General features: G+C 47.2%; 2 protein-coding genes across 2 annotated transcripts in view; one reads left to right on the plus strand and one right to left on the minus strand.

Annotated features, from left to right (window-relative positions):
• Gad1 (glutamate decarboxylase) overlaps nucleotides 1-14,282 on the plus strand; it is a 95,771-nt gene that overhangs the window by 20,153 nt on the left and 61,336 nt on the right. The window lies entirely within an intron of this gene.
• On the minus strand, nucleotides 6,986-8,116 carry LOC149339959 (uncharacterized). Its single transcript, XM_089550613.1, has one exon. It carries the CDS (start codon nucleotides 8,099-8,101, stop codon nucleotides 6,986-6,988), a length of 1,116 nt encoding a protein of 371 aa, XP_089406739.1. The 5' UTR covers nucleotides 8,102-8,116.

Consider the following 14,282-nt stretch of genomic DNA (forward strand, 5'->3'; position numbering starts at 1 on the left):
TCTGTGAGGTACTTACATTTAGAGGCTATGTTGTTATACTTTTCCGTGAATGCAACAAAATTACTGAAAAGATCGAACAGGTCGCAATTTATTTTCTTTCAAATCAGCTATGAAAGGAATGTTGCCAACGGAGGGCCCTTGGTATGTCATACAGAGTCTGCAGTAATCGTGCTCAGAAGTGCTAATTCTTGCTGCTTGGCTACATTGTTTGTGTACATCCACATCACTTTTTGCGAGCTTAACCTGCTGACTCCTTTTAAGCGGTACGTACAGCGTTTCTCAAAAATGTACAGCCCAAGGGATTTGCTTCCAAGCCATGTAGCGGGGCTCTCAGCATGTTTGGCATCCCTAAGCTTGGGAGGTTAGAGGACGGAAGTCCCTCCCGCCTCGGAGAGATTAGGATCGCTGTGCATGCAAAACGAAGTCAAACGAGCCAAGCTGCAGGGTTTAGAAGCAAATCCCTTGGGCTGTATAATTTTGACAAAAGCTGCGCATGCATGTGTTGGAAACGGTTGTTAGAGTCATTTGAGTGTCCGCCGTTACAAGGGGATCACAGAGACGCACAGTTGGCAGTTTGAAAGACGCGTCAAAGTAGGGACGAGGTGAACGGCCCAGCTATTCGCGCGCTCGTCCGAAAGTAATCTTTGCTTACTCGTTTTACGCCCCACGTTGAGAAGGTCGCCTTCACCGTGCCCTGGCGATGATTTCAGCGTAAATTGTTCGCGGCGCTTCGCAAGCATTCAGTGCTCCTAAGAAATATCTGCCAAGGATTTTTCCCGTAACGCCGCAGACAGACCCCTATTGCCCTAAACGGTGTGTAAAAGGCTGACGTATATCTGACACCTGTAGTCATACTGTGATGACCTCGGCATAGCAGAAAGCGATTTAGTACCCCAATTATACATAGAGAACACTTGCGGAACTAGGGAAAAAACACATAAAGTTACCCTCCACCGCTTTCTTAACAGCCGCAGACGCTGCCTTGTTCTCAGATTGGTTGGCAATGAAATGGAGGCTACAACGCTTTTCGCAGCCAACCACAGGTTAACATTTATAAAACCATCGCGCGTACGAACGGTTGCTAACTGACTGGTGGGCGTCACATCAGAGATCGTGGTGACTTGGCGTAATACAGCTGAAGGGCCAAAATATTATATTCTTCTTGACAGTGAAAGCGCTCAAAAGGACAAGGACGACAGAAAAGGAAAGACATACAAAGCGCTTACTTTCAACTGATTTTATTTCATGCGAAAAACAACTTTATACTCATGGTAGTCACCTGCGCATGCTTACAAGAACATTACCAACGAGTGATAGCTGGCGCGTTCTTTCAGACAACCGGCATGCCGGATGTAAGATAGGACATCTCTTTATCCGACAACAAAATTGATGGAGCGCTTACGCAATCATCGCCCGCTCGTGCTATCTCAAGAGCCTCCACAATCTCTCTCGTTATTTGACATCTACTTTTAAAAAGTACCTTACACCTGTGAAAATCGGGACGGCAGCCTTCCTTGCTTTTCTTGCTTTTCCATTTGCACTTCAGACAATGGGTACTCAAGTGCCCACCTCTTTTGTTTTCCACGTTGTAACTGTCAAGATGGCAAACCAACTCGCCCACTCAGTTCCATTATTCAATTATATTCTTGCGTGCCAGAAGCCACGAGGCTTCGGCTCCCGATATGCCGGATCCAGTTGTAGTTTTCACCGTGGCACCAACAGATTGTGGCCGGTCTGAGTGAAAGATAATTTGACGCAAACATGATTTCTTTGCTTGCGATCACAGCTAGACGGTCGTGCACATAGCCATGTGGTTATTGTAACTACTGCTGCTCGGAGAGACCGTTAGAAAATGCGTAACAGTGAAAAATTCATGATGAGAAATATCGTTTATATTACTTCTCCACATTTGTTGTAAGAATGTCAATCACATTTTCCACTTTCTAGTTACGTACTTTCCGCCAGTGTCAGCAGCAGTACATACAGTACATAGACGTGTGGACAGCACTCGAAAGAGACATTAAATAATGGCGTTCTCCTCCAGACAGTGTGTATTACATTGCACTGGAGTCTTTCTCGGGGATTACAGTGTGCATACAACTTCATTTGAAACTCCGACAAGCCACCGATGTACTGTGCCCTAGCGTTAGCCATGTGAGTGTTGGTGAACGTGCCTCCTTCTTCAGGTACCTGAATAAGATCAAACGACTGTATTCTTTTCTTGCCTTTTAGAAACAATAAATGCTAAATACAAAAATGCAGACAGGGAAAGAGTGATAAGTGTGGCAATAATATACTAAAACGATTCCGAATAGCTACTGTCTCACTGCTGCACAGTCAACGTAAAACGGAAATAAATGTGACGTCCTGTAGCATCCAACATCAACAAATGAAAAAGGAGATTCCTTTTTTGAGATTCTATGGGGTTTTAACCTCCCAAAGCGATTCAGGCTATAAGGGACGCCGTAGCGGAGGGCTCGGATTAAGTTCGACCACCTGCTGTTCTTTAACGTGCACTGACATCGCACTGTAAATGAGCCTGTAGCACTTTGCCTCCATCGAAGTGTGACCGCCGCGGCCGGGATAGAACCGGTGTTTTTCGGGTCAGCAGCAAAGGACCATAACTACTGGGGGAAAAAAATTATGCATTTTTATGATAAAAGGACACTTTCGGTCGAAGAGCGCCTTGGCAAAAGGGGTCTCGTCCTACTCAAGGTGAGGCCAGAGACCCATTTACCATGCATATCGCCTGAGGTAAGTCGAGCATCAGGCCTAGAGGAAACCTGTGCCTAATGAATAACCTGTTGTGGGTACCCGGCTACACTGGTGATCGAACTTCGCACTTCCCGCGTGTGAGGCGCATGCCCCAAACACTACCTAGCCATGAAAAAGAAGATATCGCAATAATGCTATTACGAATAATTATAAGGCTAAAGGGCACTTCCACGCGCTACTTTATTACCGCACAGCACACTTACGAGGGGCGTTCAATAAAGATTTCCCCTGACTCACTTCTGCTTATTTGCACGATGCTCAAACTGCGCATGTGTAATGACTTAAGTCCCTATAGGTCACGTGCTAATATGCAACTCTTAACTAATAACGGTCTTCCTTTCACAGGTGCCGAAGTGGTGTCAGGTGTGATAATGGATGCAGTGGAATACAAAGCAGTAATCAAGTTCCTGTACTTGAAAGGCCGCACTCCAAGGGAGACGTTCGATGAGACAAAACAGGTTTATGGGAAGGATTCCTCATCATATGGTGTAGTAAAGAACTGGCATCGTGAATTCAAATGTGGTCGGACTTTGGTGGAAACGGCTCCGATTGCAGGGCGACCTCACTCCATTATCGATGAACACACCATCCAGCAAGTAGAGGCCGCCATTTTAGAAATTCGCCGCGTAACCGTTCGAGACCTAGCCCAAAATATCAAGATTAGTGTGGGGTCCGTGGAAAAAATCATTCAGAACCATCTTCGCATGCGTAAGGTATCCGCTCGCTGGGTTCCCCGGCTGCTCACACCTTTCCGAAAGCAAGAACGAGTCGAATGCTCCCGGGCTCTTTTGACCATGTGCCATGGAAACAAGGAGGACTTTTTCAACAGACTGATTGCACAGTATGAAAGCTGAGTCCATTACTATGATCTGGAGACTAGTGTCCAGTCGGTGCGATCGAAGCACTTGGACTCACCGCCTACAAAGAAGGCACGCGCCCAGCCCTCGGCGGGCAGGGTCATGCTCAAAGTCTTTTGGGACCAGCACGGAGTAGTCTTGATGGATTTCCTATCAAAAGGTGGCACGATTACTGGGGCATACTATGCTTCACTGCGGCGGAAACTGCGGGAGTCCATCGAAAGCAAGAGACGTGGCATGCTCACCAAAGGTGTCCGCCTTCTGAAAGACAATGCCTCAGTTCACAACTCTCATGCTGCCCAGATGGAAGCACGCTGCTGCGGCTTTGAAATTCTACCGCGTCACCCTTATTCACCCGACCTCGCACCATCGGACTGCCTCCTCTTTCGAACAATGAAGTCATATTTGAAGGGCAAGCATTTTCCAGATGATGAGACTATGATTTCCGAAGTCACAACATGGCTTTTGGAGCTACGTGTTGACTTCTACAAACAAGGTGTTTACATATGCATAAAAAAATGGTAGAAGTGTGTGTCTCTTGGTGGCACCTATGTACAGAAGGACTAATAAATCTGCAAAGTTTCGTTGCTCTCCGTCCAAAGGAAGTGGGTCAGGGGAAATCTTTATTGAACGACCCTCGTAGAAACTGCAGCTCTCTGCAGCAAGGAACCCGGTTTGGATGCCCAAAACACGTTGCTCATCTGAGGCGTGATTCAGAAACGCATATACTTGGCGGCATTTCTCTGCGTGCAGACAGAGGTAAAACCTTGGGATAAAGCGTAGCTGGGGCCACATCTGCACCTACTAAACATTCATTTGTATATTAAAATGAATGAAAAAAAGCAACCACATGCCGCCGGTGAGATCCGGACGCACGACCTCCGAATTACGAAAACCACGAATAAAAAAGTCATTTCCTCCTGTGCTCCTTGGTTTCTGTGGGTGTTGGCTCCTTATATATATATATATATATATATATATACATATATATATATATATATATATATATATATATATATATATATATATATATGCTACCTATCCTCAGTGAGCACCGATAACTACTTCCTCTCGAGGATAACATTACGAGCGTCGCGTTCGCGGATGCGTTAGGCTACGACCGAAGCGGTTATTAGGCGAAACTGCCTTGGGCTGGTGCCGAATCCCTGAGTCGGCCACCAGCGAAAGCGGGAGAGGACGGTGTCGTGATTTGCGGGCTACTGCCGCGAGATGTCAACCCAAGCGCTGCCGCTCAGTGCGCCCCCCGGCGGCAAAGCCGCAATCATGGCGTCGCGTTGCGAGCGGCAGAGCGGAATATAAGGGGAGCGGGGAGGGAGTGTCCGTTTTCATAACTGCGCTCGTTCATCGCCTCCCGATCCCGATGTCGTTATTTTTTGACGCGGTCTTGCGCCAACCTCCCCCCCACTCCCCTTTCCCTGAAGCCCGGCACCCCCTCGCCATTTTCGGCAGGCTCCTCTTTCAGTGCTGCTAAGTCGTTGTTCCCTGTTCCCTGCATGCTTCGCGCGCTTATTCCTTTTTATCCCCACGTCTTCCCTTTCTTCCCTCACTTTCACTGTTCCCCCTCCCCTTTTCCCTTCTTTCTTTTACATGCCTTGCCGTGAAGCAATGCACCTTGCTATCTCCCTTGTCTCTTATTTCTTCCCGTTTTCATTCCCTGTCCGCCGTTAATGAGGTCTACTTTCCTTCTGCTTTCTCTCGCTTAGTGCGCACCAGCTGTGTGCCATTCCGACGGCGCCGCGCTCCCTCCGCGTCCCCTGCCGTTCCTGTCCCATAGGAAGTCGCAGACATACGATCCTACAAATTGTTTCTCTCCCGCAGCTAGTCTGATACTCCCCCGATGACAACGGGTGCGGGAGAGAAGAAGAAAAAAAAAAGAAGTGCGTTTTATGCTCTGCTCATCCACTGGAGCGGCAAACCAGTCTGCGGCACCTGCCTCATTGCGTCACCGTCCGTTATCAGCGCCGCCCTTCTTTTGCCGGAATGCAGGACATGTTGCGCCAAAAGCGCAGCAGACGATGCCGCGGTGGCACTCCTTAGCCCGGGCAGTGTTGCTAACGCTACTGTAGCAATACTTTACTCAGGTTATGTCGCCTGACAGCGTCTATAGCTGGCTTGCTCAATGAGCACTGAAATAAATAAAAAGGAGAGACCATTTTAACAAAGAAGACGCTGTGTACAGTGATCGACAAAAGTTTACGGGTTGCGGCTTAGTGGGAAAGAAAGTTTAGTAATGTGCTGTCAGGTAAACAGCGTAAATGAAAAGAGCAGGAGGACGAAGGGACATGAGTGCTTCATCCTTTGGAAGAATACTAGCTGACAGGCTAGCGAGGTAGCGCCGAAATATTTTTTTCTCGCCAATCCACATCGCGCAAATCTCTGCCCACGGCTGTATATCTGTGCTTCCTGCTTTGATATATGTATATAAGCCATTGTAACTCCGCCAGCGTGGTGTGGGCGAAGTTACCACGAATAGGGAAGAAAAAAGAGAAGATCAACCAACACATCGCTTGCCCGCCTCCCTTCGCGTAGTCCTCTCTTCTCGCAGCTTCACTGCTGACTCCGTGGCTGAAAAACGCGCCTTAGTGAGGTTGGATAACATTCGGCCCATGTCTGGAAATAACCTTTCTTGCAAAGACCCAAAATTCTATGAGCGCTGCGCCATAATATCCGCGCTCTCATTTCGGCGCATATAATGGGTCTAATATGCTGAGCCAAAGCCACCTAGACTTACTCAAGGCCTCTCCGCTTGCTCCGTGACGTCACGCTAGTTGTCCGTCCTCCGCTCGCGACTGCGGGGGTTCGCCGGCAGTTTTAAGCGCACTTTTTTACTATCCGAGGTACAATGGCTATAGAAGTGAGTCAACAAATATGAATTAGCGACTAAGCAACAGCTTTTTAACCGCGAGCATGATTTCGCTAAATATCTTCTGAGTTAATTTATAATTTATGCTATGTTTCGTAGCCCTTGCAATATACTTCGCATTGCAGCTAAATGCTTCGTTTTTGTAGCTGCATGATAATACTTGTGGCAGAGCATTGGACTGCTATAGTTCCTGCTCTTCAGTTCATCGCATTTAGTTCATATTAACTTCAAAATATTTTTTTCCTAGACAGAAAAGCAGTAGAATGAAGCAGAATGCATGAGATGCAGTACCTGCTGCATCTCATGCATTCTGTTGCTTTTTAAAGAAATGAACGTTTTTTTTTGTCATTTTCGAAAGCGGATGGCGTGTTAGACATCAAAATAAACAAAATGAACGAAGTCAAGGAAAACAGTAACATGAATACTTTATGGACATTTTATTGGTCACAGTGCTCTGCAATAAAATATTTCAATTCTTTAATTTCTTTAGTTTCCTGGCAGCTGCCTTCTTCTGACTGCTGTCCTGAATGGCGTCATTCTTTAATTTACAAAAATTACTCAGCACTGTGTTGGCTGCGGGTTTTACTATGAGCTGCAGAAGTGATTTCCCTGTATGTCCGTTTTCGCACTCGCTGACCGGAAAGTCTTCTTGAACCAGGGAAGACACTAAGGAAGCTACAATGGAGTGTTGATTGCGGCTCAACAAAAATCTCTCTTCATTTTCCCCTGTTGAAAGCTTTTCAACGACGAGCTTGCAGACAAGAACCATGTTAACAACACAAGGCTGCGGAAACTTGAGTCCACCTCTGGAAAGGTGGAGGATCATGCTCATGTCTTCAGCTTCCAGGATCCTGTCCTCAACAACAACTGCGCTGGCACACGAGGAACAAGACAGTTTCTTTAGGGCAGCATGTGCGCAATAGCCAGCTATGTACGCTATCACGTCCATGTCACACTTTGACCGAGTAATGTCGTCCTCTGTAATAACAACAGAAAAGTTATCTGTGTCCACAATTGCTTGTTCATCCTCTTTGGTGCTTGTTGAAGCCGCTTCAGTTGGCAATGTCAGAAGCTTTTGTAGCCTCAGCTTTTTTTCCGACTCATACAACTGACGCACCGAAATATGGTAGTTCCTGCCAGCCAACCTTCGATAACTACCGAAACGGTCTTCCAAAGCGTCTGTTTGGAATTTCCCAAGCAAAAAATACTTGAACTTCAGCTCCTCCAAACAGTATCGGCACACTTCCACAAGAGAATAGCAGGTGAGCCGAAGGGCAGTGTGGGTTTCCCTGGTGAGTGTCCCACTGGACATAGTTACTGACTTCCAGGCGTCAAGCCAGTCTATGATTCCACTGAGAAAGGTCAGCTGTTGATCATTGACCGGTTCTTGCAGGCTGTCCTTGACTCTTCGACCCTTGTGAGGAGTTTTCACGTTCACTATTCTCCACCACGCCAGCACAATGTCTATGAATAAGGCGGTTGAGTCGGCAAGCGGGATCTTCAGTACTGATCCACGAGTTCGGAGAGCATTCGAGACGAAAGAGTTGATAACATTTAGGACCAGTTTCACGTTCTGGCGCTCCATAACTGTTGGATTTACAGCTTTCGCGTTAAGCCCATAAGCAGCTTTCACGAGTGCTGTTTTTTCTGATGAATAAAGCTTCCTAACAGCTTCGAAGGATGCCGCTTTAATTCGGGGGGGGGGGGGGGGCGTCAGGCATAACACCAGACAAATCAATTTCTGGGAAATAGAAGCATGTTGCAGGGTTTTTTTGATTAATCCAATTATTTCTTATACATTTCAGTAAGTGTACAGTATCCACAATGTAAAATAGCGGACGTTGGTTGTCTACCGGGTGAGGGTACACAATGCTCAGTTCGGACTCTTTTGAAAATCGGGACATCATTTTGCGGTTCAGAGAGTTGTTGTCCGTTATGACAGCTATTACTTTTAGCCCCATTTCTTCAATGCCGACTATTATCTTCCTCGTGTACTGGTGCAGGGTTTCAGCATTCATTCTACACACAGGCAGAATATGTATGACATCCTTGTTCGAGGAAAGCAGTGACTGTGTCATGAAGACATGGGCGGTTGTTGCTGGCTCTGACGAATGGGCTGATGCTCCAACTATTGCTCCTGCCTTGAAGTCAAAGAATGGTTTAAGATGTATCTCGTCAATCATTAGTGTTACGGTTTTTTCGTGGGGCTTCAATAACTTCGCTCGTTCCCGTATGTACGAAAGGAAATTTACTTGTTGTTGTTCCTCGCTGGGGTCACCTTGGTATTTGGAACAGACACGGCGTAGAGTTGATGGATGCGGCAAAATTAAGCTAGATGCAGATCTTGCAAAGTGATAAGCATGGGGCGAAATGGAGTGAAGAATGCTGGCAAAAACTAACATTTCTGAACTGTAAACACGCTTATTCGTGAGGAAAAGGCTGATTTGTTCATTTACAAATTTTAACAGCGCAACATCTTCCGTTCCTTCTTCAGTGTCTTGAATAAATTCGGATATCAGGAATCTAAAAAATGTCAAAACATCACGTTTCTGGCCGCCTGATTTTTCGGCACTTTTACGCAGCTGACCTTCAAGATTTTCAAGCAGCGCAGACAAGGCTGTTGCGTTGCAAACTGTGTCTGGAACTGCACTGCCACATGCTAGTGAATGCAGCCTCACCATGCCTATAGTTACAGATATTGTCAGATCTGGAAGGACTCTGACAGCACATTTCACGTATGGAGATGGCTCAGGTTCTACACGAAGAAACATGACGGACTCTTCGTTCGCAGTGACTGTCCAAAACTTGGTGTCGCAGATGTTGGCTAGCTTGCTTTGCAATTCTTCAAAAGAAGACACTGAATTTTTGCGTTTTTCTTCCTCGCTTGCCTTTGAAGAATTCTTGATGGCTTCCTGTATGGCGTCATTTTCCCGACGTGCCCTCTTTCTTGCTGGGGACTCGCGGCATGAAGGTGTAGAAGAAAGATATGATGGGCAATTGGGGAACACCGAAGGCACTGCGCCCTTTTGAAGTTGAACACGATCGCGCTTGAGCTCTATGGTTCTTCCTGTTTGTTTATCATGATGTGAGAGCTTGGTGATGAAGTCTTGCTCATGGAAATGGAGCTCGCATACCTGCATGAGAAAGCTTAATTATAATTACATCCGGTTCTCTCGAAGCTATTCTTCAACAACTTTTAAAGTTACGGAAGGTTTTTGCTTTGTGTTGGGTTTTATGGTACATAAGCTAAGGCTACCAAAGAAGTTAAATTTCAGTTACTTACCTTGGAATGTATGGTTGGCGTAAAATCCTTGCGAGGAACTGCTCTCATCCAAGCTTTTCTGTGAGCTTCATCTTTGGGAAAACCAAACACTCTAACTTTTGGGCCACCGTCATAATTTCCGCGGCACCCCGGCACACAGCAACGGCCCATGTTGCAGCGATTACAAAATGTGCTTCTCTTTAGCACCACATCATGATTTCAACGTGCACAAGCCAGGAGAATACGGTATGACGCACTGCAGCTCGAAAACCTAGAAGTCGGAAAAGAGAAATGTCAGCACGTTCGCTGCCTAACCTAACCACAGGCCTGCGTTTCTATGAGCCTGTGCTGCGTTCCACGTGCGCTCTCACCGTCGTTCGCGGTCGGACCGGTCGGGCGGGTCGGGCAACTAGTGTGACGTAGGCCCCTGTGGAGAGGAGGAGCGAACAGGCCTTGTCTAGTCTAGGTGGCTTTGGCTGAGCTCGAGGTTTCTGCTTTGTCTAAGAAACGCATAAACATGAATACAGCATGGCCCACAATTAAACGCGCGCCGTAGAATGCTTTTCTCAGCCGAGCTAGTGAATGGTGAATTGTTCGAGCTCAAATTTCCCACAGAGATGGCACTTGGTCAGCAGAATTATTTTATGCTACACTTGTTTGGGATACTTGACTGAATAACCAGAAAAAGTCGGTTATTCGCATCATCTGCGGTGGCGACAAAACAAAACAAGCCGTTATCTGAGCGATTGCACCGGTGGCGCCATCGCGTGCGTCGGCCGCGGAGATTCGGCAGAAGAGGGGGTTTTTCGGCGGGTTTGAAGATACTTCTTCACGAAAGACATGAAATTGAGTGGAGTTCCGGCCAAACGAAGTTTATTGTGGTCATTAATAAAGCAGTTTAAAAAAACGTCCAAAAACACCCAAACACCCTCCTACCCCCCCAACAACCTCCATCTTTGCCGAGTCTCCACGGCTGATAAACGAGATGGCGCTACCGGTGCAATAATGGCTTTTATTTCGTCGTCGCCGCAGATGATGCGAATATCCGATTTTTTTTTTTATCGACTCAGGCATGTACACCCAATAAAATGTAGCACAGAACAACTCTGCCGACCAAATGACATTTCTGTGCGAAATCTGAGCTCATACAATTGCGCAGTTTAGCTGATGGAATCATTCTACGACGCGCGTTTAATTGGGGAACAGTTTGTAGTTTCTCACGGGCGCCAACAGCAGCGGCAGTTTTTTACAGCCTTGAATCATGTGAGGCATTTTCTTCATAAGCAGCTTATTCTATTATACAGTCTCCTCAGAATGTATGTGTTGTCTCCGTACGTGTAGACGTTTTTCTATCCACCCGTACGGAATTTATCAGCGTAATTTGAACGATATGCCTACAGCATACTTCTCCAGGACTCTCGCGTTCCTACGAAACAACCGAAAAAAAAATACCTCTAACTTGTGTCCATGAGGGCACATAGTATGTTGGATTTGTTAAGAATTGTAAATACTGAGTGCAGACTGAGAAACTTGGTTAAGTGCCGGGTGGAACGTAAGTACGGCTTCAAGTATCAATTCGCAACGTCAGGTATACTTTGCCAGTCAGACACAGAATTCAATCCATATTCGGCTCACTACGGGCTTCAACTTAGTCCTCTGGTACGAGTGCAGTTTGTATCGCAAACAGGAGTCGTACACTGCAATCGTCCTCACGAGTCACATGCTCGGATTGTTTGTGTAGCTAATTTCATAACTTTCATTTCGGGGTCTAAAGCCGGTGCGCTGTTATCTGAGAGCACCCCGCGCGGAATGGAACAGCGAATAAAAAATACACCGTATCCTCACCGCCGTTTTATCCGAGCCTGAGGACTGAAGAATAGCGCCCTCCCTTCCCTGTATTTACACGCTTCATGACGCCTCCAGCCGCGCCTAATGCACGGTTCGGCGAAGCGGTTCAGTCGGCATTGGCCGTCCCCGTATTGATCTGGCGATCCGCTTAGAGCGCTCCGTTCAGGTTTTTCTTCCGAAGAAACGGCTAAGTAAAAGTATTAGACAGTCGAGGCAGAGGAAGGGCAGGCAGGAGCTGGGCGAGCGCTCTCAGATCTAGACGGGGCCCGTCCAACAGCTTGCTGGCGCACTTGGCATTCCCAGATACGGCGTCAACGCCAGGACGTAGACAGCGATACGGTCGAAACTGAAGCCCCTATGAGCGGGCTGACTGCGTCTATCTCATGGCTCCCGAAGAAGGAAGGGAGAGGGGGGGGGGGGAGGCTCTGGCTAAGAAGCGTTCCAGGCTCCGCCACTAACCGGGGAAGAACACAAAGATGTCGAGAACCAAACATTGGGCTCGAGATATTGAACCTGCTGGTCGGATATGATGCCTCGGTTCTAAATGTTTCTTACGTATATGGAGGACTGTGAAGCAACTGAGCACACAAAACTTTCCAGTTGTGCGTACGGAGAGGTGTGTAGCGGGGGGGGGGGGGGGGGGGGGGGGGGGGAATGCGGATAAGTTGGGAGAGCACTTGTGAGGCTTCAGTCAGAGGAGAACCTGGGGGTTGCCAGCCGTAAGCCGGAGTCACTCGCCCCCTTCTTGGCATGCAGCGAGTGGGCATTGTCGGGCACGCAAGCGATGGCAGAGAGGCCGACTCCTGGCAGGTCGATACGGCGTAGCGCAGCCGACCCTCGTGTAGCAGTCGGTCCGCGAGATGTGCGCCTCCGTTTCCACTGGCGTGGTCTGGCGGAGGGCTGCGGGGGGGATTCCGCTTATAAAAATATGACGTCCTCGCGAGCGCACCTTATCGGGCGCCGGCAGCCCCGCTTCGCGCAGCCAGCGACTCGTGAACGCGGGGAGGGGAGCCCTCCCGCCACCGGACCGAGACCCATTTCTCGTCCCGCCTCGTCGGCAGCTGTCGGCTGTCGGCCGGGGTGCGCGGACTCAACGGCGAGCCGGTTTTTGCATACTCCCTGGGCCATGCGGACACCGTTCCCGCTCTCGCGTTCCTTCCCTTTGAACCTCCTGCTTTCATTTTCCGTTCGCCTTTTTCAAACGTGGTTCTCCGAATCGTTTTGAGATTTGTGAAGTAACGCAAAACGGAAGTGTAGTACGTTCAGACTATACTTCTTTCTTTCTTTCTTTCTTTCTTTCTTTCTTTCTTTCTTTCTTTCTTTCTTTCTTTCTTTCTTTCTTTCTTTCTTTCTTTCTTTCTTTCTTTCTTTCTTTCTCTCTTTCGTTCTTTCGTTCTTTCTTTCTCTCTCTCTTTCTTTCTTTCTTTCTTTCTTCCTTCCTTTCTTTCTTTCTTTCTTTCTTTCTTTCTTTCCTTCTTTCTTTTCTTCTTTCTTTCTTTCTTTCTTTCTTTTTATGACACAATAAGCAAGAACAAGAGAGCAGTCGATTTATTTCTTTTTAAGTGCGGTGTTTGTTCCTTTTCAGTAATTTGCTTTAAAGATGATACCAGTACGCATTGCTCTGCCAGGTTCGTGTCGCTAAGTTAATCAGTACTAATTTGGCTCAGATTGCTTTATTGCGGTTTTGGTATTATTACTTAGAATATGTAAGTTTCTTCGTGTTATCCTTTTCAAATAGCCTGTGAAAACGCAAAGAATAGCGTTGAGAAAATAGAAATGTCGACATAAAGAAACAAGAGCGCCTAATGAACACAGCAGTAACTAAAAAGGAAACGCAAAAATTCAGTTCTTTACGCGAAGCATGAAGTGAATATGCATGCATGAAACACATCATCATCATCATCAGCAGCAGCAGCAGCCTGCCTGCGCCCACTGCAAGGCAAAGACCTCTCCCATGTCTCTCCAATTAACCAGCACACAAAAGCAGCCAAACACACACAAAAAAAGCACTACATGACTGCTGAGCAGCTCCTGCAGGCGAAAGTTGCCAACCCACCACCAGTGTACGAAGGGCGGTCCTATTTGAACCATTTATTTCTTAGACTTTTTTTGTCGAGAAAAATGTAGTAATTCAACACAGTTTTTCTATGTAGAATCTCTCGCCTGGGGAACGTTGGTGGAGAGAAACTGCAACTCTCCCCCATAAATCTCATCCCCCCTCCCCCCGCAAAGCTGCTTCCACGGCACAATTGTGAGCCAGTATTCGAGAGGCATCCCTGGAGTAGTTTGGGATAGTCTTTCAACGCATTTCACTTAGCCCTGTCGCACTGCCGCAACAATGCATGAAATGAGGGCCGAGGCTCATATCAGACCTTTAGTAAAGTCATTCTAACGACTTTCTATTCTAATAAAAAAAGAACTTTGCTAAAACCATGCCCTGAAATGTGTCCCGAGTAGACCTCTACGTGAGCGCCATACGACAGCTGTGGCAGTGGTGCCCTCATACCTTAGCCCTGACACAAAGCTCGACTACAGCGTTTAGTCTCATACAGGACAGTGCGCAGCCTGAGCGAAGATATACGGTGTAGATACCTACGGGGGGTAAATCAACCTGCGGAGCTGAAAGCGTGCTCGTTGTGTTACGACGGCGACGATT

This window comes from Amblyomma mixtum, chromosome 6 (assembly GCF_055824585.1).
Source record: "Amblyomma mixtum isolate Tamu chromosome 6, ASM5582458v1, whole genome shotgun sequence".
Classification (NCBI taxonomy): Eukaryota; Metazoa; Arthropoda; class Arachnida; order Ixodida; family Ixodidae; genus Amblyomma; species Amblyomma mixtum.